Raw genomic sequence first — 24,626 nt, forward strand, 5'->3', positions numbered from 1 at the left:
TTTGACTTCCACCGTATCTTGATCTTGCTGTAAGGTATTGTACTAAATTAACTCCCAGTTTCTCATAAAATGTATCATTAAAGAATCTTCAAGAGACTTTTTCTTCAAATCTAGAAATATCTTGATGTTCTTCTTTGAGTGATGTCTCTATTGGTGCTCCTCTTAAGGTGATTGTGCGTCCCGCACCTCTAGTCAGAGAATTTTGACAGCATTGCCTTGTTGGGCAGCACATGCACTATTCCCATAGTTAACCCATAGCAGCAGTTAACTAGTGCTGTGTGACCAACCACCCCTTTGTTCCTTCTGAACCGCTCTTGGTCCGAGTCGGAGCTCCAGCAATGCCTCTACATGACTTACCTTAGATTTAGATTTTGGATTAGCTGCATAGTGCAGTAGCTAGAATGGTTAGTTAGAACTCGTTCCTGTCTCTTTTCTTTTCTCCCCATTTTAAAAACACACGCACACACTAACACGAGCATTATTTTTGTGTTACATTTTCATTCACCCCTCAGGGACAATATCACCTGAAAATGCCTGAGTCTCCGGGCTTTAAATGTTACCTCTCCTGCTGAGAGGCAATGCCAGTCTCGGACGAACATACCCAGTGTGTCTGCTGCTTGGGGGAGACACACGTACACCAGAAGTGCTTCTACTGCCACAACCTTAGGACCCGCGCAAGGAAAGTGAGGGACCTTAAACTCAAACTCATTTTTATGAAGAAATCTCTCCGCCTGGCCTCCAAACCAGGATCCCAAAGTCCTCCCAGCCACCTACCTGGGCTTCTAACAGACCTCCCTCACTGACTCTGCATGGGAGGGATCTGTCTCCTTAAAAAAAGGCCCAAGAAGAAAGCTACCACTTCTCTCACAAAGGGAATCTCAAAAAAATAAGCATTCTCCAACTCTCTCCATGTCATTGGTGCTGACTGTGCCACAGCTATGTACCTATGAGTCAACAGGATCTTGCAGTACCCCTAAAGTCAGAGACCCTGAGTGGGTCGTCTCTCAGAAAGATGGCAGAGACAAGACTGACCTTTCGACTGCAGCACTCACTGCAGCAGCAAATCATTAAATACCAAGTAACTCTGCAGCGCCTCAGCTTACGGCGCCATCTTCTGGCCCTCTGGCGCATACCTCTGAGACAGCAGTACCAAAGCCTACTTTACCTCCTTTGGTACAGACACCATCAGCACCAATTCCCCCAGTGCCGCAACACCTCCCAGTATCACAACAATACCCGACACCGCAGCAATTGCAGATGCAAGCCGATGGTACCAAGATCTCTTGAAATGCAGCAGTTTCTCTGACTTAATAGTTGCTGTGTCACCAGAGTCACCTCTTCTCGGTACTGATATTGCGTCGGTGCATTCAACGCTCACACCAAACAGATCTGCCCCTCCTTTTTCTAGCGAGGTGGATGAGGAGGGAGAGGTTTATTCATCACAACAGTCTTCACCCATACAGGGAGTAGTCAGACCAGATTTACAGGAACAGCCAGGACACTGTTCCAGGGGTGGTATGAACATCCGGGGGTGCCACCACCAATGCCATTCCCACCACAGTGGCTGTACTGGGACCAGTGGGTAACATTGCTCCAAGCCTACCAGTACCTCCAGGGAAAAACAGAGACGCTCCCCATCAGTGTCAGAGGCAGAACCCCACGAGCTCCCTGAAGAGACTTTTGAGGAAACAGAGGAGGCTGTGGATCAGGAGGCCAATCCTGCAACTAACAGCACCTCCTCTCCAGATGAGACCATCATGCCTCTGCCACCTACAACAGGAGACAATTTTAAGCAATTTCAGGAGCTGTTTAAAAGAATCACACACATGCTCCAAATCCCTCTGGAAGAGGTTGCTGAATCCCAACACAAATTGTTGGATATATTACACACGTCCGCCTCATCCAAAATGGTTCTTCCCATAAATAAGGTACTCATGGAGCTTGCAAACACCATCTGACAGACGACTGCAAAAATCCACTCTACTTGTAAAAGGGCAGATAAAAAGTATTACGTCCCATCAAAAGCCCTAGAATTTCTATTTTCCTACACCCAGCCAAATTCATTGGTGGTAGAGGCAGGCAACAAATGGGGCAGGCAACACCATTCAAGGAGCAACCCATATCGTAGAGTGGAAAAGATTGGCTCTTTTTGGTTGTAAGGCCTATTTGTCAGTGAGATTACAGTTCAGAATAGCCAAGTGTGAGGCCTTGATGATGAAATACAACCATACAAATTACTCCAAACTGTACAAATGTATTGACTTTATCCTGGAAGACAAAAAGGTACAATTTAGGTCAGTCATCTCTGAAGGTCACCTCCTGGCATGAACAGCTGTACAGGCTTCCTTAGAAACAGCAGACACCGTGGCAAGATCCATTGCAACCGCCATACCCATGTGATGGGCCTCTTGGCTCCATCTGTCCGGATTCCCAAGTGGGGAGGTGCAATTCACTGTAGCAGATCTTCCCTTTGAAGGTCCAAAAATATTTGTAAGTAAGACAGAGTCCCTCCATACATTGAAGGACTCTAGAGCAACTCTTTGGTCTTTAGGCATCTATACACCTGCACAAAAACAAGGCAGATATTACTTATCACAATGCTCAAGGCCAGTGCCCTACACACAGCCACAGAGGCAGACCCAGACCCCCATAGGTGGAAGCAAAGACCCACAAGACATAGGCCACTCCCATCTCAGTCTACCACCTCGCAACAACCTGGATCGAAACATCAAATTTGAGGGTTTGGTTGGGGCCCAAGAAAGAGACCAATTCCAATTGCTGAAACCACTTTCTACCAGACATCCATTTACAGACCATTTAATACCATTCTCCCCACCAATTATTTACAATTATTACTTCAGACAAATGGGTACTGGAAATTATCACCACCAGTTATTCCATCCAGTTCACCTCCACCTTCTCTTCCTGTCCCTCTTCAGGGACCCCTCTCACGAGTACCTCCTAAGACAGGAAGTAGATCAGCTCCTGCAATTGGGTGCGGTAGAACTGGTACTGGTACAATCGAGGGAAGGGATTTTATTCCCATTATTTTTTTAAACCCAGAAAAAGACATGGTGTTAGAGGCCCATTCTCAACCTGAGAAACATAAATTTGTCAAAATAAAACTGTTCAGAATGGTTACTTCAGCAACAATAATTCCAGCACTGGAACAAGGGGACTGGTCTTCGGCCCTTGACCTACAAGATGCATACTTTCATGTCGCCATACATCAGCAACAATAATTCCAGCACTGGAACAAGGGGACTGGTCTTCGGCCCTCGACCTGCATGATGCATACTTTCATGTCACCATATATCCATCGCACAGGCGGTTTCTCCAATTTGTTTTGAGACAAGATCACTATTAGGACACAGTGCTGCCCTTTGACCTCTCCGTGGCTCCCTGAGTTATTTTTCCCAAAGTTCTAGCAGTGGTGGCAGCCCACCTACACAAGCAAGGGCTCATGATATACCCACATGTAGACGATTGTCTAATCAAGGCCCCAACTCGGGAAGAAGCTGTTGAAGCCACACAAAAGACAGTATCACTCATAGATTCATAGATTCATAGAATATCAGAGTTGGAAGGGACCTCAAGAGGTCATCTAGTCCAACCCCCTGCTCAAAGCAGGACCAATTCCCAGCTAAATCATCCCAGCCAGGGCTTTGTCAAGCCGGGCCTTAAAAACCTCCAAGGAAGGAGACTCCACCACCTCCCTAGGTAACGCATTCCAGTGTTTCACCACCCTCCTAGTGAAATAGTTTTTCCTGATATCCAACCACAGTGATATCCACTCTTTTTACAGGTTTCAGAGTAGCAGCCGTGTTAGTCTGTATCCGCAAAAAGAAGAACAGGAGTACTTGTGGCACCTTAGAGACTAACAAATTTATTAGAGCATAAGCTTTTGTGGACTACAGCCCACTTCTTCGGATGCATATATGCTCTAATAAATTTGTTAGTCTCTAAGGTGCCACAAGTACTCCTGTTCTTCTTTTTACAAAATTTGGTCTTCAAATTAACATTCAAAAGTCAACGCTGACACCTGTGCAAGAACTAGAATTCATTGAGGCTCACCTAAACTACAGATTCCCCCCGCAATGATAATCACAACATAAGTTCCCTCTAAGCTGCGCGGCTGCACAGCAGCCTATTAAGGGCTGCGCAGGCGCTAAGGGCTGCAACAGGGAGAGATGCCTCTCTCCCAGCCTCAGACCTGCCACAGCCAGGGGAGAGGCACCCGCCCTCAACCCAGCCTGGACCTGTCATGGCCAGGGGAGAGGCACCACTCCCCACCAGCCCAGGTGTTGCGGGGGGGAGTCCTCTCTCTCCCCGCCATAGCCCCGGGGCAACCTGCACCCCAAACCCCTCATCCTCGGCCCCACCCTAGAGCCCACGGTCCCAGCCCCTCATCCTCAGCCCCACCCCAGAGCCCGCACCCCCAGCTGGAGTTCACGTACCCCCCTCACCTGAGCCCTGAGCCTCCCCCCCTCCCCCCACTCCAAATCCCTTGGCCCAACCCCCACCACATGAATTTTGTTATGTGCACCAGTATGGATTTTGTTGTGGATACAATGAAATTCATTCTGCACATGCCTGGGAAAAATTAAAGGGAACACTGATCACAACGGACATCTCCCTAGTGGGCTGGGCTTCCCATTTTAACACCTAGCAGTACAGAGCTGGTGGTCTCCTCCAGAACCAACACTGCACATAAATGTTCTGGAACTGCAAGCAGTTTGCAACATATGTGCACACTTTCTGCCCATGATCAAAAACAAAACCATACAAATCCTGATGGATGTTGCTTGCATGTTTTATATTTAAAAAAAAAAAACGGGGAGGAGCAAGGTACACTCCCTCTGCACTGAGGCCTTAAGAGTGTAGAACTGGTGCATCCATGACAACATTACCATATTAGCCACCTATCTACCTGGACGTCAGAACACCACAACGGACATGTTAAGCAGAAAGTTCTCCCACAATCACGAGTGGGAAATAAATACCTCAGTGATATAGGACATATTCTGACAATGGGGATTCCCCACAATAGATCTATTTGCCACAAGTCAGAACAGCAAATGTCCAATATTTTGCTTCAGAGCAGGCTTAGGGCCAGGATCCAGGGGCAATGCCTTCCTCCTCAGATGGAACCCACTTCTTCTTTACACTTTCTCTCCTACCCGGGTATTGTCCAGGATCATACAAAAGCTCAAGACCAATCAATCCAGATTCATCTTGGTAGCCCCCACATGGCCCGGGCAAACTTGGGTTCTGTACCTGCAGCATGTCCGCCGCACGTTCTCCAACTTCTTCCATATTTCCTGTCACAAGATGCAGGCCAGATCTTGCACCCAAGCCTGGAGATACTCCACCTGAGAGCATGGCTCCTCCACGGTACCAAGGCAATGAGATGACCTGTTCAGAAGAAGTGATGGATGTCTTGCTAAACAGCAGATGGTTGACTATATGTTCAACCTACCTCCACAAATGGAAGAGAGTTCACACGCCAGAACAAACACATCAGAGCCACCACCTCTTGGACTGTATACTTCAACTAAAAAAATTAGGTCTTTCATTGAGCTCACTCAGAGTACACCTTGCAGCTATCACAACCTTCCACCATAAAATGGATGGGTTTTCAATCTTCGCCCATCCAATTACAAAATGATTCCTACAAGGTGTCCGGAACCTCTATCCCAAATGGACTAAATCATTCAGGAAGGCACCAAAACTATTTCTCTCAACTACGGAGAGATCTAAAGGAGAAGCTCTGTCTAAGCAAAGACTCTCCAAATGAATTTCAGAGTGCATTCATTTCTGCTACTGCCAACACGAAGTACAACCCCCACCAGGGTCTAGAACACATTCCTGCAGGTAGCTCTGTACATTGGTAGCCTTCCTTAATAATGTACCTATTACAGACCTATGTAAAGCAGCCACTTGGGCATCAGCCCATACATTCATTCAGCCGTACACAATAGAGATTCAGCATCTGACACTTTACTAGGACTCATGGTCCTATCATCAATCATAGACCTAACTTTGAAGCCCCTCCTTTCCGCTACAGGCACTGCTCTACAGTCACCTGAAGTGGAGCACCCACATCACTCGAAGAAGAGAAGGTTACTCACCTTGTGTAGTAACTGAGATTCTTTTAAACGTGTCCCTCTGCGGGTGCTCCAGTACTCACCCTCCTCCCCTCTACTTCAGAGTTCTCGCAAGGTCCTCTGTGGTAGAGAAGGAACCGAGAGCGGGTTGGTCACACAGTGCAAGTTAACTGCCGCTATAAGTGCAAGACGGAGACAGTGCATGTGTGGCGTAACTGGCTACTGCTGTCGAAATTCTCCGACTTGAGGCGCTGGGGCACACACTTACCTGAATTGGAGCATCCACGGGGACACGCATCTTGAAGAACCTCAGTAACTGCACAAAGTGAGTAACCTTCTCCTACTGATGTACAGTTCAGAAAAACATCTTCATATCCTTTCAAAAAATATTTGGAGAGTGTCCTTCAGCACTCCTGAATGAAAGGGGGTGAAAAGATCAGTATTGGCTTTGACAGAATCAGTATAGTGTGAGCCAGCTTTCAGAGGCCGTTAGTAAACAGCGCCTGGTGTTAGTGTTAATTTGTTGCTTGGGTGCTTCACTTTCAGATGTTCCTCCTGTCTGCAATAGGCCAATCCATCCTAGATTGACTTTTGTTGCTTCTCTTGTGAAGCTAGCCAACACACTAGTTACCCCGACAAACCCTTAATGTAATACTAATAGAAATACAAGCCATAACAGTAATTGCACTAATGGGAATGTATTGCTGCATGCAACATCAAACCAAAAAGGCTAAATTACAACACTGGGCTAAAAAGGTGTAGTTGTGCTTCTGGAACTGGATTGGAAAAGACTAAGGCCTTGGCTACACTGGCGCTGTACAGCGCTGCAACTTGCTGCGCTCAGGGGTGTGAAAACACACACCCCTGAGCGCAGAGAGTACAGCGCTGTAAAGCGCCAGTGTAATCAGAGCCTGCAGCGCTGCAAGCTACTCCCCTCGGAGAGGTGGAGTACTTACAGCACTGCGAGAGAGCTCTCGCAGCGCTGACGGCGCAACTACACTCACGCTCCCGCATGTAGCCAAGGCCTTATACTGTATATACAAGCCTCCTAAACTGGTGAATAAACCTGTAGTTGAAGGCACTTCTAGAGGTGAACACTGTCACATTTTGAAATCCTTATTTTTATTGGCGAATTCTAGCCCTTTACTGACGAGATTTGCCCTTTAAGAAGATTTGTTTTGTTAAAGCAGCGCTTGTCAGTTTTGGAATAACTGCTGCTCCATGGTCTGTTCAAGGAGTTTCCCTTTAGGTCTCAGGCCTCCAGCTGTCAATTCTCATTGAGCCAGGAGCTGCCTCCCTCTCCCTCAGAGCAGGGTTTTAGGCTTTCAGCTCCCCCTGCAATTCACTGTGATTATCCCGGCAGGTCTGACTTAGGGCTTACTTAGCACTTGCAGTTTCCCTTTCTCCAGGGACAATGACAGTGGTTCATCAGTGACCAAACAGTCCTCACCAGGTAAACTACTTTTATTTACAGAAAACATCATAAACAATAGCATTTAAATACATACTTAATCTTACAGAGGTCCCCCATCTTCCCTATGGAAACCCTGGCAGGTTCCCGTCCTTCAGACTCTTTAGCAGGTAACCACCGCTTGCTGTCGGTTGGCTCAAAATCAGGCCCCCAAGTCTGTTTAAATGCAGCCATTATATCTCAAAAGACTTTTTGTTTCCAGGACTCCTGAAATGGATAAAACCAGTCACAGTCCCTTTGCCAAGGGGGCAAGAGTTCAAACTCTGGATATCTCCATAATCAGCATTGGGATTCTGCATAAATCACCACTTAGTGATCTCAGATCCCCCAAGCAATCCACACAGTGAGCCAGGAACACACAAATACATATAACATGTATTGGTACAAAGGTCTCTGGGCCCATATTGTCTGGACCACCTCAAACCATCTCTTTGAAGTTTTCATGCTTTCAAGGTCTGGCTTAACATCCAGAAAACATTTATAAAGTTGAAACACTAGTCTCCAAAGATGCTGCATGTGTTAGCAATATCTGTCACAGGCACCAGCAATAGTCTCCTACAACATGTAGAAAGGAAATTTTAGCCACTCTAGCATGGATTTGAAAGGAATGTTTCAGTTGTGCAATTATCATGTTGCCTATAAGATGCCTAAAGCAGACAGCTCAGTTGCAAACATCTTTAGCCCAGTATTATCCATTTATCATGTCTTCAGAGAGCTGTTTGAATATTTTTTTTTGTCTCTGGCTCTTTATTCTGTGAAGATAAGTCTTGATAGACTGTGCAGTGGCATGGGGATTTCAATTACTTTGGATTTCAAATTAGATCAATACTTCTCCAGGATCTCCTCCAATATTCTTTCAGGAGTTGGCCCAGGCTGTCATTTTATTTTCTTCTAGTTTGGACCTGGTTCTAGTCTATGGGAATAATCTGTTCAGACATTGCAAAGTATTTAGCAACTTTGGTTCCTTTTTTTTTTTTTTGGTGCTGTTGACCCCTAATGGATAAGTGAAGGAATTCAATGAAAATTACAGAAGCATAGTATTCATATTCATCTAAAATTCTTGATTCCTTCTTAAACTATTTATAAGTATACCCAGTTGCCCTGCTACTGAAATAAATTCTTGCAGGGTTATTCTGTACTGTTCAACCTGATGGAAATTTAAGTAAACTAAAAAATGAAAAAAAAAATAGAAAACAGTTTAGTGGGAAAGGTATGGGGTTCTAGTGTACACAAAGATAGGCTTGGCTAGGTGTGAAACTGCTCAAACACTTTGCTTAAGTAATGGAATAATTTGCAAAGGAAGGGTCGTTGAGGAACCAGTATAGACATGTATTATTAGATTTATGGATTTAGTTTGAAGAACAATTCTATACAGGTTGCTAGAAAATGACCCAGAAGGACCTTTCCAGTGCTGTGATCTGAGAGTTCATTTGGCTTAAGGAGCTTGCATTTGAAGTGCCTTGCTTCCTGTTCCTTTATTACAGCTTGTTTCTTAACAGTAAATTAGTTTCATATAAATGACATGTATATAGGAACAAAGAGCAAATATCAACTATTTTTCCAGTTTTTGTTAAGTAATGGGTTATTTCTTTCCATGGTAAAATCAGAACGTTTTTTTTTAGAATAATAGAGAAAAGAATACTTAATTATCAAACAAATCACAATGCACAAGTAATTCCTGGCATACTCATCCGAGAAATAGATTCCCTGCTGCGAAAATTTCTTGATCCCAGAGTTTATATTTGAGTTCATTTTCACAAGTTTTTCTTCAACTATTAATACATGAAAGAATTGTTGTTAAAACCAAATACTGGGTGTGTTTGCTGTCTTTATATGTGTGAGGGGGTCGGGGATAGAGGGGTTGGAGTGTCGGGATTTTTTTTTGTTTTGATTTATGGTCTTGTAATCTAATATTGGCCATACTTTCAGGAGGTTCATTTGTACTACTCTAATGAAATTCATATTTGTTTGTATGAATAGAGGACTGTTTCAGCTCTGTATGCACATACACTAATCACCTATTTAGAGCAAGTATCAGGGGGTAGCCGTGTTAGTCTGTATCTACAAAAACAACAAGGAGTCTGGTGGCACCTTAAAGACTAACAGATTTAATTGGGCATAAGCTTTCGTGAGTAAAAACCTCACTTCTTCGGCATCATTCATAGATGATTCAGGGGATGTACCAACAACTGAAAATATTTTCTCATTTATTTTAACACATTTTTATAATTGAAAGTTAACAAAAATATTTGCACCACAAAAAAATGGTGATATGAACATGCCAAATTTGAAGTAGTTCCAAATTGCACTCTGCCTGATACACCTAAACATTGTGGGGTATAGGATAACTAATGCCATGGCATTAAGCAGAAAGCTTTATTAAAAATAGTGACTCTAATGAAAAAAGATTCTTTTGAAAGATACTGAACAGAGATCACTGGAAAGTGAAATCTCACCCCAGAATGTTTAGGGAAACTTACTTGTGAGGAAGTTCATCAGTTCTGATGTGTTTAAATAGAATGTTCTCATTTCACTTCTTTGTCAAATAAGGTCATAAAGAAACTGTCATTTTAAGAAATTTAAATTTAAAAAGTGATTTTTACTTGTTTTATCTGTAAACAGAAATAAAGAGCATCCAGACTTAAAACTTTGGTGTCATCCTTGGAAGCATCTTACAGTGGATGAAAAAATTCATACGAAACACATCATTCACATTGAAGAAAGCTGCTGCAAAGAAGAGACCGTAAGTTATAGAACTTTCAATGGAACAGTTGAGAAACCTTCAACCATTCCTTCTGTGGAGGAATCCTATATTACCAGTGAACACTGTTACCAGAAACCTCGGGCCTACTACCCTGCTATAGAGCAGAGGCTGGTTGTGGAAACCAGAGGTTCAGCCATGGACGATGGCGTGAACAGAATAAGGGAGAATGGAGATGATGCCCTGTCAGAGAGATTTGGATGGAATCTGGACAGAGAATTATACAAGTTGGAGAATGAGTCCAAGCATAATTATTCTAAGGTATGTTGTATTGGTATAGCCCTAGGGCATTTGTTTTTACCAGGCTAATCTACTGTGCTTTCTGAAAATCCTTGACTGCTTTGAGTATTATCTGTGTTGATCCCCACTTCTAGTGCATATTTACTTCATGCTCCAGGGTCTGGAATTTTCTGGTCAGCAGTGTCCATTGGGGTTGCACATGCTCTCCCCACAATCTGAGGGCATGTTGCAAAGTGTTGTTCCAGACCCCCTTCTTACCACATGTGGCTTCAGGTTGGCACTCAGTGATGTCTGCTGTACTCCCCATAGAAGTTCATCCTTCAAAAATTTCACCTTAGAAAGTTAATGTTACAGTATTAGTTTACTAACTGCTTTGCTAGGTTTTTCTGTCCTGTTGGCAGCTTTAGATTTTGACCATTGATTTGATTGGTGCATTAAAGTTGAGGCAAAGGTATGAAGGTTCAGATACTCTTCCTTATGTGACTTATCCTTGTCAGTGAGGTGCCTTTTTTGTGGTGGTGGTGGTGGTGGCGGCGGTGGTGTTGTGGCGAAGGCCTTATCCTCGGTAAGTGCTTGGTCTGTTGGTTCTTCTTAGCCCAGACCTGATATGCCAGGGATAGTCATCTCAGGCTTCACCTCTTGGACCAATCTGTGAAGGTGACTTCAGATTCAGAATGGAATAACCCTCTGTCCTGGGACTGAGCCCCTCTACTAAGGTTATACAATTCCTTACCACTCTGAGGAACAGTGACACATCTTCATGGGGTCCCCAATACCAGGGCAAAGTTTCTAGCTCCCTCAGTGAACTCTGAGACCAAGCACATCAGCTCTCTAAGTGATTACTACTTCTCCTGGGCTTTTGAGGCAAATCTCAGTCTCACACCAAAGAAGACAGAAAGCACCATTCTTCTGCCTTGGAGATGAGAGGAGAAGAAAAAGAGGAGGAGCCATGAGTCATAGAATCATAGAAGATTAGGGTTGGAAGAGACCTCAAGAGGTCATCTAGTCCAACCCCCTGCTCAAAGCAGGACCAACCCCAACTAAATCATCCCAGCCAGGGCTTTGTCAAGTTGGGTCTTAAAAACCTTTATGGATGGAGATTCCACCACCTCCCTAGGTAACCCATTCTAGTGTTTCAACACCCTCCTAGTGAAATAGTTTTTTTCCTAATGTCCAAGCTAGACCTCCCCCACTGCAACTTGAGACCATTGCTCCTTGTTCTGTCATCCGCCACCACTGAGAACAGCCTAGCTCCATCCTCTTTGGAACCCCCCTTCAGGTAGTTGAAGGCTGCTATCAAATCTCCCCTCACTCTTCTCTTTCGCAGACTAAATAAGCCCAGTTCCCTCAGTCTCTCCTCATAAGTCACGTGCCCCAGCCCCCTAATCATTTTTGTTGCCCTCTGCTGGACTATCTCCAATTTTTCCACATCCTTTCTGTAGTGGCCCAGAACTGGACACAGTACTCCAGATGTGGCCTCACCAGTGTCAAATAGACGGGAAGAATCACTTCCCTCGATCTGCTGGCGACGCTCCTACTAATGCAGCCCAATATGCCATTACCCTTCTTGGCAACAAGGGCATACTGTTGACTCATATCCAGCTTCTCGTCCACTGTAATCCCTAGGTCCTTTTCTGCAGGACTGACGCTTAGCCAGTCGGTCCTCAGCCTGTAGCCGTGCTTGAGATTTTTCCATCCTATGTGCAGGACTCTGCACTTGTCCTTGTTGAACTTCATCAGATTTCTTTTGGCCCAATCCTCTAGTTTGTCTAGGTCACTCGGGACCCTATCCCTACCCTCCAACATATCATATCTACCTCTCCCCCCAGCTTAGTGTCATCCGCGAACTTGCTGAGGGTGCAATCCATTCCATCATCCAGATCATTAATGAAGATGTTGAAGAAAACCGGCCCCAGGTCCGCTCCCTGGGACACTCCGCTTGATACCGGCTGCCAACTAGACATTGAGCCGTTGATAACTACCTGTTGAGCCCAATGATCTAGCCAGCTTTCTATCCACCTTATAGTCCATTCATCCAATCCATACTTCTTTAACTTGCTGGCAAAAATACTGTGGGAGACCGTATATCATTCTCTAATTGAACATTTGACTGTGCTGCCTTAATCTGTTTATGCAAGAACTCTTCTGCCTCTCTGATGCCACTCAAGATCAATAGTTGACCTTTAAGATCATGAAACTTTTCCTTTTATACAGCCATCAACTTGTACTTCCTGCATAAGAAGTCTGTCTTCGGGCAGGAAACAGAATATAGCACAATCCTTGTTAAGTCCCAATAACTAGTCCATTGCTTGTGGTCGGTATTGGTAATCATAGAATCATAGAATATCAGAGTTGGAAGGGACCTCAAGAGGTCATCTAGTCCAACCCCCTGCTCAAAGCAGGACCAATTCCCAGCTAAATCATCCCAGCCAGGGCTTTGTCAAGCCGGGCCTTAAAAACCTCCAAGGAAGGAGACTCCACCACCTCCCTAGGTAACGCATTCCAGTGTTTCACCACCCTCCTAGTGAAATAGTTTTTCCTGATATCCAACCTGGACTTCCCCCACCGCAACTTGAGACCATTGCTCCTTGTTCTGTCATCTGCCACCACTGAGAACAGCCGAGCTCCATCCTCTTTGGAACCCCCCTTCAGGTAGTTGAAGGCTGCTATCAAATCCCCCCTCATTCTTCTCTTCTGGAGACTAAATAATCCCAGTTCTCTCAGCCTCTCCTCATAAGTCATATGCTCCAGACCCCTAATCATTTTTGTTGCCCTCCGCTGGACTCTTTCCAATTTTTCCACATCCTTCTTGTAGTGTGGGGCCCAAAACTGGACACAGTATTCCAGATGAGGCCTCACCAATGTCGAATAAAGGGGAACGATCACGTTCCTCGATCTGCTGGCAATGCCCCTACTTATACAGCCCAAAATGCCGTTAGCCTTCTTGGCAACAAGAGCACACTGTTGACTCATATCCAGCTTCTCGTCCACTGTGACCCCTAGGTCCTTTTCAGCAGAACTGCTACCTAGCCATTCGGTCCCTAGTCTGTAGCAGTGCATGGGATTCTTCCGTCCTAAGTGCAGGACTCTGCACTTGTCCTTGTTGAACCTCATCAGGTTTTTTTCTGCCCAATCCTCTAATTTGTCTAGGTCCCTCTGTATCCGATCCCTACCCTCTAGTGTATCTACCACGCCTCCTAGTTTAGTGTCATCTGAAAACTTGCTGAGAGTGCAGTCCACACCATCCTCCAGATCATTAATAAAGATATTAAACAAAACCGGCCCCAGGACCGACCCTTGGGGCACTCCACTTGAAACCGGCTGCCAACTAGACATGGAGCCATTGATCACTACCCGTTGAGCCCGACGATCTAGCCAGCTTTCTATCCACCTTACAGTCCATTCATCCAGCCCATACTTCTTTAACTTGGTGGCAAGAATACTGTGGGAGACAGTATCAAAAGCTTTGCTAAAGTCAAGAAATAACACATCCACTGCTTTCCCCTCATCCACAGAGCCAGTTATCTCATCATAGAAGGCAATTAGGTTAGTCAGGCACGACTTCCCCTTGGTGAATCCATGCTGACTGTTCCTGATCACTTTCCTTTCCTCTAAATGTTTCATAATTGATTCCTTGAGGACCTGCTCCATAATTTTTCCAGGGACTGAGGTGAGGCTGACTGGCCTGTAGTTCCCCGGATCCTCCTTCTTCCCTTTTTTAAAGATGGGCACTACATTAGCCTTTTTCCAGTCATCTGGGACCTCCCCCGATCGCCATGAGTTTTCAAAAATAATGGCTAATGGCTCTGCAATCTCACCCGCCAACTCCTTTAGCACCCTCGGATGCAGCGCATCCGGCCCCATGGACTTGTGCACGTCCAGTTTTTCTAAATAGTCCCGAACCACTTCTTTCTCCACAGAGGGCTGGTCACCTTCTCCCCATGCTGTACTGCCCAGTGCAGCAATCTGGGAGCTGACCTTGTGCGTGAAGACAGAGGCAAAAAAATCATTGAGTACATTAGCTTTTTCCACATCCTCGGTCACTAGGTTGCCTCCCTCATTCAGTAAGGGGCCCACACTTTCCTTGATTTTCTTCTTGTTGCTAACATACCTGAAGAAACCCTTCTTGTTACTCTTAACATCTCTTGCTAACTGCAACTCCAAGTGTGATTTGGCCTTCCTGATTTCACTCCTGCACGCCTGAGCAATATTTTTATACTCCTCCCTGGTCATTTGTCCAATCTTCCACTTCTTATAAGCCTCTTTTTTGCGTTTAAGATCAGCAAGGATTTCACTGTTTAGCCAAGCTGGTCGCCTGCCATATTTACTATTCTTTCTACACATCGGGATGGTTTGTTCCTGCAACCTCAATAAGGATTCTTTAAAATACAGCCAGCTCTCCTGGACCCCTTTGCCCTTCATGTTATTCTCCCAGGGGATCCTGCCCATCTGTTCCCTGAGGGAGTCAAAGTCTGCTTTTCTGAAGTCCAGGGTCCATATTCTGCTGCTCTCCTTTCTTCCTTGTGTCAGGATCCTGAACTCGACCATCTCATGGTCACTGCCTCCCAGGTTCCCATCCACTTTTGCTTCCCCTATTAGTTCTTCCCTGTTTGTGAGCAGCAGGTCAAGAAAAGCTTTGCCCCTAGTTGGTTCCTCCAGCACTTGCACCAGGAAATTGTCCCCTACGCTTTCCAAAAATTTCCTGGATTGCCTGTGCACCGCTGTATTGCTCTCCCAGCAGATATCAGGGTGATTAAAGTCTCCCATGAGAACCAGGGCCTGCGATCTAGCAACTTCTGCTAGTTGCCAGAAGAAAGCCTCTTCCACCTCATCCCCCTGGTCTGGTGGTCTATAGCAGACTCCAACCACGACATCACCCTTGTTGCTCCCACTTCTCAACTTTATCCAGAGACACTCAGGTTTTTCTGCAGTATCATACCGGAGCTCTGAGCAGTCATACTCCTCTCTTACATACAATGCAACTCCCCCACCTTTTCTGCCCTGCCTGTCCTTCCTGAACAGTTTATAACCATCCATGACAGTACTCCAGTCATGTGAGTTATCCCACCAAGTCTCTGTTATTCCAATCACATCATAGTTCCCTGACTGTGCCAGGACTTCCAGTTCTCCCTGCTTGTTTCCCAGGCTTCTTGCATTTGTGTATAGGCACTTAAGATAACTCATCGATCGTCCCTCTTTCTCAGCATGAGACAGGAGTCCTCCCCTCTTGCGCTCTCCTGCTTGTGCTTCCTCCCAGGATCCCATTTCCCCACTTACCTCAGGGCTTTGGTCTCCTTCCCCCGGTGAACCTAGTTTAAAGCCCTCCTCACTAGGTTAGCCAGCCTGCTGGCGAAGATGCTCTTCCCTCTCTTCGTTGTACCGGGGAGGGGGGAATCCTTCTCTCTCTGCTGCAAACTCTTTCAGAAATCCTGTTAGCCTGCTCAGGTGGGTTTTTTTTTTTTTTTTCAAGTTCCATTATTTTCATTGGTCAGTACCACCCCCTTGCTATTATGGAGGGATTAACCACTTAGACTTCAAACACCTGGCTTGATCAAAGGTCCCATAGCCCCAGTCACATGGTCATTAGACAAGGAAACCAACCGCTCACTGGGCCTTTTCGGAGGCCCAAAAGTTCAACTATATGACCCTCTCAGAGAGACAATCAAACCAAACGTGCAACTCACCAAGTCATCAGGATCTACAGATACATCCCGGAAACTTTCCTGTTAGCATTGCCTGTTCACCTGCTCATGTGTTCACTTTAAGTGCATTATACCTAACGTTTCTGGATGGCATAATGAAAGCATCCAAGGCAAAAAGTGTGTTAGCTACCCCAAAGGAAACCTGTAAAACTGTAACCTAGTCATCCAGCAACATGTTTGTAAAATGCTACAGGCTTGAACTTCATTCTGTGGAGAAGCATCATTTAGCAGGAAGGTGCTCCAAGATGTGTCCCCAGATATTTCTGATCTGAGGGAAGGGAGTGCATTCTTCTCCTATTTAGCACTCTCTTCCTTCTAAAACCTCATTCGTTGAGTAGTGTCCCTATGGGTGCTCCACTTCAGGTGCGCATGTGCCTCTTGAGCCCTTGATCGGAGATTTTCCGGTAGCAATGACCGTTCAGTCCACACATGCATCTAGTACCTCCTTGTGCCACGTAATAAAGCTATATAAGGATGCGCGGGCAAACCACCCTCCGTTCCTGCTCAACTGCCTTGGCCTGAGGTGGAGCCTGAGCATGTCATGCCTCGGCTGTCTTGTGTTTACAATTTCCTATAGTAGTTTTGTTTAGGATTAGTTAGTATAGTTAGTTTTAGTGGTAACTATATAGTTAGAGATAAGTGGTGATTGGATTGTCTTGTTCCTCTCTCTCTCCCCTTCAGGAAGTCTTTTATTTTCCTGGCAGGGCATGCCTGGATCCCCAGGTTATAAACACTGCTTCTCCTTCTGAGAGGCTATACCTGTTAGCGACAGCCACTCTTATGTGGCTAGCAACAGAGGGTCCTGTGGCACCTTTAAGACTAACAGAAGTAATGGGAGCATAAGCTTTCGTGGGTAAGAACCTCACTTCTTCAGATGCAAGTAATGGAAATTTCCAGAGGCAGGTATAAATCAGTATGGAGATAACGAGGTTAGTTCAATCAGGAAGGGTGAGGTGCTCTGCTAGCAGTTGAGGTGTGAACACCAAGGAAGGAGAAACTGCTTCTGTAGTTGGGTAGCCATTCACAGTCTTTGTTTAATCCTGATCTGATGGTGTCAAATTTGCAAATGAACTGGAGCTCTGCAGTTTCTCTTTGGAGTCTGGTCCTGAAGTTTTTTTGCTGTAAGATGGCTACCTTTACATCTGCTATTGTGTGGCCAGAGAGGTTGAAGTGTTCTCCTACAGGTTTTTGTATATTGCCATTCCTGATATCTGACTTGTGTCCATTTATCCTCTTGCGTAGTGACTGTCCAGTTTGGCCAATGTACATAGCAGAGGGGCATTGCTGGCACATGATGGCATATATAACATTGGTGGACGTGCAGGTGAATGAGCCGGTGATGATGTAGCTGATCTGGTTAGGTCCTGTGATGGTGTTGCTGGTGTAGATATGTGGGCAGAGTTGGCATCGAGGTTTGTTGCATGGGTTGGTTCCTGAGTTAGAGTTGTTATGGTGTGGTGCGTGGTTGCTGGTGAGAATATGCTTAAGGTTGGCGGGTTGTCTGTGGGCGAGGACTGGCCTGCCTCCCAAGGTCTGTGAAAGTGAGGGATCATTGTCCAGGATGGGTTGTAGATCACTGATGATGCGTTGGAGAGGTTTAAGCTGAGGACTGTAGGTGATGGCTAGTGGAGTTCTGTAGGTTTCTTTTCTGGGCCTGTCTTGTAGCAGGAGGCTTCTGGGTACACGTCTGGCTCTGTTGATTTGTTTCTTTATTTCCTTGTGTGGGTATCGTAGTTTTGAGAATGCTTGGTGAAGATCTTGTAGGTGTTGATCTCTGTCTGAGGGGTTGGAGCAGATGCGGTTGTACCTCAGCACTTGGCTGTAGACGATGGATCGTGTGGTGTGTCCGGGGTGGAAGCTGGAGGCATGAAGGTAGGCGTAGTGGTCGGTGGGTTTTCGGTATAGGGTGGTGGTAACGTGGCCATCGCTTATTTGTACTGTGGTGTCTAGGAAGTGGACCTCCCGTGTAGATTGGTCCAGGCTGAGGTTGATGGTGGGGTGGAAGCTGTTGAAATCATGGTGGAATTCTTCCAGGGTCTCCTTCCCATGGGTCCAGATGATGAAGATGTCCGATCAGGATTAAACAAAGACTGTGAATGGCTATCCAACTACAGAAGCAGTTTCTCCTCCCTTGGTGTTCACACCTCAACTGCTAGCAGAGCACCTCACCCTCCCTGATTGAACTAACTCGGTATCTCCATACTGATTTATTCCTGCCTCTGGAAATTTCCATTACTTGCATCTGAAGAAGTGAGGTTCTTACCCACAAAAGCTTATGCTCCCAATACTTCTGTTAGTCTTAAAGGTGCCACAGGACCCTCTGTTGCTTTTTACAGATTCAGACTAACATGGCTACCCGTCTGATTCTTATGTGGCTGTTGCTTGGGGGAGTCCCATGTCTCCCAGAAGTGTAGCTTTTGCCCAACCCTCAAATCCAGGGCAAGAAATAACAGAGAGATTAAACTGAGACTGTTGACAATGGATTGCTCCCTTTGACCAGCTTCTGAATCAGCTCAGGAGACACACCTCTCCCCCCATACATCTGTTTCTCCAGACAGATCCAGCACTCCTTCAACCTCAGTGCAGGCTTCTCCTGAGAAAGGGAAGACTTTGTAGGCTCCAGAGAAGGTTTTCAAAAAGAGGAGTGTGGAGACTCATCTTACGGAGCCAGCTCCTAAAGGGCCCAGATCCCCTGGTGAGATCCACAATCTTGGAAGCCTTGACCTCTCAGCTTGGTACCATAGAGGCAAAAGACTCCTCCAGTACTGGTAGAGCTGAAGTGCCAGAGCTCAAGGAGAGATACAGCTCTGACAGGCCTTGGTACCATCTGAGAGACAAGGAAGGCAAGCATCAACACTCAAGGCTGCCACCATCTGGCACAGCCCCACCATTGGTGCCTATGCATTCAGCACCTTTGCTACTGAGCAAGAAATGGCACCAGATACCGTGGGCACCTGCATTAGTACACCCCCAATTGATAGCACCTTCTTCAGTTACCGCATCGGTACTGATCCCCTACTTAGTACCATAAGAATTCAGGTACATTAAGCACCTGTCTGATTAACGTACCTAAGTCCTCACTCCTCATAGTACTGAGTGTCTCTTGGTACTGAGACCTCCATCTCCAGATCACCATCATCCTCACCATTTTCTGTGGTTCCATTGAAGGATATTGAGTAGGATGGAGACTTCCAGTCAGTCTCTCGTATTTCTGTACAGGGTTCTCCGACTTACCTATATAGGAACCCATTCTTTGACAGTCATAGGGAAGATACTCTTGTTCAACAAGGAGGGTGGTGGAAGCAACCCTATGCCACCCCCGCTCCCATATGGATGCCCTCCCACCAATGGCCATACTGGGATCTTTGGACTGCTTATCGGCATCAATTCACCAGACCACTGGTACCTGTCTCCTAAGGAGGCTAGAGTCATACAGTCCTCTCCTCACCAATCTGCCCACTCACTGGAAGAGACATTTGAGGAGCAGGAAGCCAGGGTGGAGAAAGAGGCCACCCTTCAAACACCTATTTCATCATTGTCTACCGACAAGGTGATTATGTCTCCACCACCTTCCATGGCTGCTGATTTCTGCAATTTCAAGCTCTTATAAAGAGGGTAGCTAACACTTCTAATTCTTCTTAGAAGTCAAGGACTCACAGCACAATCTGCCGGACATTCTGCAGTCAGCAATATCCTCCAGGGTGGTATTACCCATTAACAAGGTACACTTGCATCCAGCGAAGACTATGTGGCAAATACCTGCTACCCTTCCATCAATGTGTAAATGAGCAGATAAGAAATATTATGTTCCCCCTAAGTATTCTGCTTTTTTTGAGCAGGGTAAGCAGAACTTCTCCAAGTCTATTCTGTATGACAAGGACCAAAAGAGACCAGACCTTTTTGGACAGAAGTACTATTCATCAGCAACCCTGCAATTTAGGAACAAGAACTATCAGGCAATCATGGCCAACATTTTACAAATTATAATTTTACAAACTGTAATAGATTTACAGCCTTTATTGAACATCTGCCACAGGAACATAGGAAACAGTTCCAGGCCATCATTTCAGAGGGCCAATTATTGGTCAGAACCTCTCTTCAAGCATCCTTGGATGTTCCAGACACCACTGCCAGGCCCATCTCCATGGCAGTATTTATGTGCAGGGTGTCATGGATCCAACTCTGGGTTTCTGAGAGAAGGCCAGAACACTGTTGAGAAACATCCCTTCAATGTTTGTAAGCTAGTCTTGGAGACCACAGATGAGTCCTTCCACATACTAAAAGACTCTAGAGCTACTTTATGATCTCAGGGCATATATACACCTACAAATAAAATTTGGTAGGTCACATCCTGCTCATTTCTTGGGATTCCTAAGTCCCACTGAACCTCCCAGAAAAAGACAAATTCCAGAGAGAGAATGCTGCTTACCTGCCCTCTATGAGCACCCCATTATCTTCAAAATTTTGACAGGTTGGTCAAGGGTTCAAATCCTCTGGTTTTACAGCTACATCTGTTTCCCCTCCTCCCCCTCTTTGGAGATCACATTCCCCATTTCCAACATGCTTGGAGGAGGATCACTGCAGACAACTGGATCATAGATGTCATAACATCAGTTTATACCATCCATTTTACATCCCTCCACCCCGTCCATCCCCTTTTCCTCTTCAGGGTCCCCTCTCACAAGCTTTTATTGAGATAAGAAGTGAACTCTTTCCTTCGATAAAGAGCAATATAGGCAGTCTCACCACTTCACAAAGGCAAGGAGTTTTACTTGACGTATTTTCTTGTACCAAAAAGGATAGAGTGTGGAAACCAATCTTGGATCTAAGACTTCTAAACAAGTTTGTAAAGCCTTAAAAAAAATCAGGATAATGACTCTGGCAACTATAATTCCTTCACTGAAGGAAGGGATTTTTGCTTCTCGACCTACAAGATGCCTATTTCCAAATAACGATAAATTCATTGCATAGGAAACACCTACGCATCACTGTAGGCCAGGATCATTTCCAATTCCAAGTATTTCTCTTAGGCCCTAAGGATGTTCTCAGAGGTGCTGGCAATAGTGACTGCTTACCTCCATCAAGAAGCGATCCTAATCTTCCCATACCTCGACGTCTGGCTACTCAAAGGCAGGCTGTTCCTATGGATCAGTACGGTCTTCCAACCAGACAGCTGTTGCTCTTTTCCAGGAACTGGGTTGCCAGCTGAATGTAAAAAAATCCACATTAACTCCTGTAGAAAAGATACAGTTTCCAGAGGCATACTTGGATTCATTGACAGCCAGGGCCTACCTTCCCACAGACAGACTTGTAACTTGGTCAGCACTGGTAGGGACAATTCAGGGGAGCTTAGACTACAGTAAGGAACTGTCTACAGTGCCTGGATCACATGGCAGCTTGCACCTTCATGACCAATCATCCAAGGATACGCCTCTGCTGCTACCAAGGTTGGCATAAAATGACCTTTTCTCTAGCCAGAGATGCTTTGTATAGGCATGTGATGGTTCTTCTCTAGACCCTCAGCGTCTGTGCAGGCATTCCTTTCTGTCAGCTCCATGAGTAACTATGACAACAGATGCGTCATTATTGGGATGGAGAGCTCACCTCAGTGCCCTCTCAACTCAAGGTAGATGGACAAATCAGGAAACCTGTCTCCACATCAATCTGTTGGAACTCAGGGAGGTCAGAAATCCCTGCTTTTGTTTCCTCATCGGGACAAATCAGAGCAAAAATTCAACAAATAATGTGGGAGCGGGTGGGAGTGAGTATTGTGGTGTGAGATGGGAGTGGGATTTTAAAAAAATAATTTTCCTGCAGCGCAAGCAACATGAATGCCCTGGCCAGCACCTGCTGCTCTCTAGCCGCCCAGCTCTGAAGGCAGCACCACCGCCAGCAACAGTGCAGAAGTAAGGATGGCAATGCCCTCACTTTGCACTGCTATCGGTGGTGGTGCTGACCTCAGAGCTGGACAGCAGGAGAGGAGCAGCTGCTGGCTGAGGTATTCATGTTTGCTGCTTGGGAGAACTACTTTTTTTTTTTTTTTTAATCTCACTTCTGTCCTGCCCCGCAATACCCACTCTTATTTTTATCCTGCTCCAGCTATTATAGTAGCAGGTCCTGTGGGACCTGCAGGATCCCAGTTTCTTTGTGCCCTTCAGAGAACCTCTGGCATGCCCCCCAATTTGTGCACCACTAGTCAAGGTTTATAATGGGTTTAGGGAATCTCTACCCCGCTCCAATTTGGGACCTTAACATGGTAATTAAATACTTCATGAGACTCTGATTTGAAACAATGGCAACCTATTCTCTGCTCTCCTTATCTATGAAGACTGCCTTTTTATCTCATCAGCCTATAGGACTGGAGAGAATGAAGCCTTGATAGCAGATCTCCCACTCCCCCTTCCTCCAGTATTCTGAAAGGATGAAGTCTCTGTGCCCAAACCCTAAATTCTTACCTAAGATACTATCAGTGTTTCATCTTAACCAGTCCATTCATCCACCATTTTTTTCCAAAACCCCGCAAGTCTCTGCAGGAGACATACTATCATATCTTGGTTGTTCAAAGAGCATTGGTTTTCTGCTTATATAGAATCAATCAATTACAACAGTGGGGATACTGCTTGGGAGTCACCTGAAGTGGAGCACCTTTCTGGACGCTACTCAAAGAAGAAGAGGTTACTCACCTTGTGCAGTAGTTGCAGTTCTTCAACGTGTCCCCCTATGGATGTTCAACTACCCGCCCTCCTTCCCTCCTGCGTTAGACTATTCTATGTAGAATATTTGGGTGGATAAGAAACTGAGGACCATTGACCTGCTAATCACTGGATAGCCTCGGTGTGTGGCACAAGGAGGTAGAGGATGCATCACAGGTTGAATGGACACTGCTAATGGAAAATCTCCAATCAAGGGCTCAAGAGGTTCATGTGCACCTGAAGGGGAGCACCCATAGGGGGACACATCTCGAAGAACTGCAGTTACAGCACAAGGTGAGTAACCATTTTTTCTGCTTGCTATGGCCCATACATCTCAAACTGGGGAAGCACTCAGGATCCAGAATGGAAAGCTTATTACCAGATTTCCTTGCTGGGACTGAGCTGCTTTATGTGAGATCAGTGCTTTCCGTATCTGAACCATTGGCTTTCTCTGGGGACCATGTGCACATTAAACACAAGCTACTTAGGTGTTACTATTAGATTACATTTAATCTGCTAATAAAGATTGTGTTTCCATACAGTTTTTGAAAATGGTAATCTGGGGGCGAGAGGAGAAGGAAGGGGTGTTGCTAACCCTGGAACTTTGTGAATTAGTCTAAACTGCGTCCATTACTAGCCAGAAGGATAGTGCAACCAAAATATTGACTGCAGAAGAGGTCAGTCCCAGACAGGAAATCAAGAAACAAATCTTCTGTTTAAACAGTCTCTGTTTCTGCAGTGTCAGACTCGCATTCTTTTGCTTTTGAGTATTTTGTTTTTCGTTTTAAATGTTGTTGGTGTTATTGTGCCTCATCCAAGAGTGTGAAGCTGAAGCAGCATCTTTGTTGCTGGTAAAGAGTTTTAAAATTCTTATTAGTGGACAACTGGAGTATAGAGACTTTTTAATCTTCATGTTTCATCTTATTGAACTATCTCTGCATTTTGATGGGCTAACAACGGCTGTTAGCCAACAAGGATTCTCAGACTAGTTATTGAGAAATAATACAATAATTCTGCAAATCATAAACACAGCAAAAAAAATGTAGGGAACTGGATAACTGGGGAGAAACTGTACCATTAGCTTCAGTAACTCAAGAGATCCGTGCAGCCTGATTGGCTGGCTGAAGTATTTCCATTTCACTATGATAAATACTAACTTATGTACCTTTGTCAGGTAAGAGAATGTGTATCTAAGAAAATCCCTTCAGAGGAAGCTATTGAAATGAAACTGCTGGAAAAAGACAAGGAAGGAGTTGTGAACTCTCAGCTGCAGTGGCAACTTAACCTTCTAGCCCACGTTGAATCTCTACAAGATGAAGTTACACACAGGATGGATTTCATTGAGAAAGAACTGGATGGTAAATTAAATGTATTTTCTTTCACTGATTAAACAGCATGTACATTTTTGTCCCATTCAGATTATGCTGTTTCTCTCCTAAATGCATTGTCTTGAGATCTGTATCCTATTTCTGCAGATCTACAAAGATACCAGCATCGTTTTTATCAAATAGCCATCTGTAATAATTGAAAGTTGTGTTTTTAGGAGTAAATTTGGTTTTGATATAGTCACTGGAACTGCCCTTCAGGTAGTTGAAGGCTGCTATCAAATCCCCTCTCACTCTTCTCTTTTGCAAACTAAATAAGTCCAGTTCA

At 45.2% G+C, this 24,626-nt stretch overlaps 1 protein-coding gene across 1 annotated transcript in view; it reads left to right on the forward strand.

The window, feature by feature from the left end:
* The window catches only part of PHF20 (PHD finger protein 20), a 135,205-nt gene that overhangs the window by 107,201 nt on the left and 3,378 nt on the right, over window positions 1-24,626 (forward strand). The window contains exons 16-17 of the mRNA XM_065565232.1: window positions 10,201-10,600; window positions 24,148-24,331. Of these exons, the coding sequence (XP_065421304.1) occupies window positions 10,201-10,600; window positions 24,148-24,331 (584 nt within the window). The remainder of the gene's footprint in view (window positions 1-10,200; window positions 10,601-24,147; window positions 24,332-24,626) is intronic.

The sequence above is a fragment of the Chrysemys picta genome, chromosome 13 (assembly GCF_011386835.1).
Source record: "Chrysemys picta bellii isolate R12L10 chromosome 13, ASM1138683v2, whole genome shotgun sequence".
Taxonomy (NCBI): domain Eukaryota; kingdom Metazoa; phylum Chordata; order Testudines; family Emydidae; genus Chrysemys; species Chrysemys picta.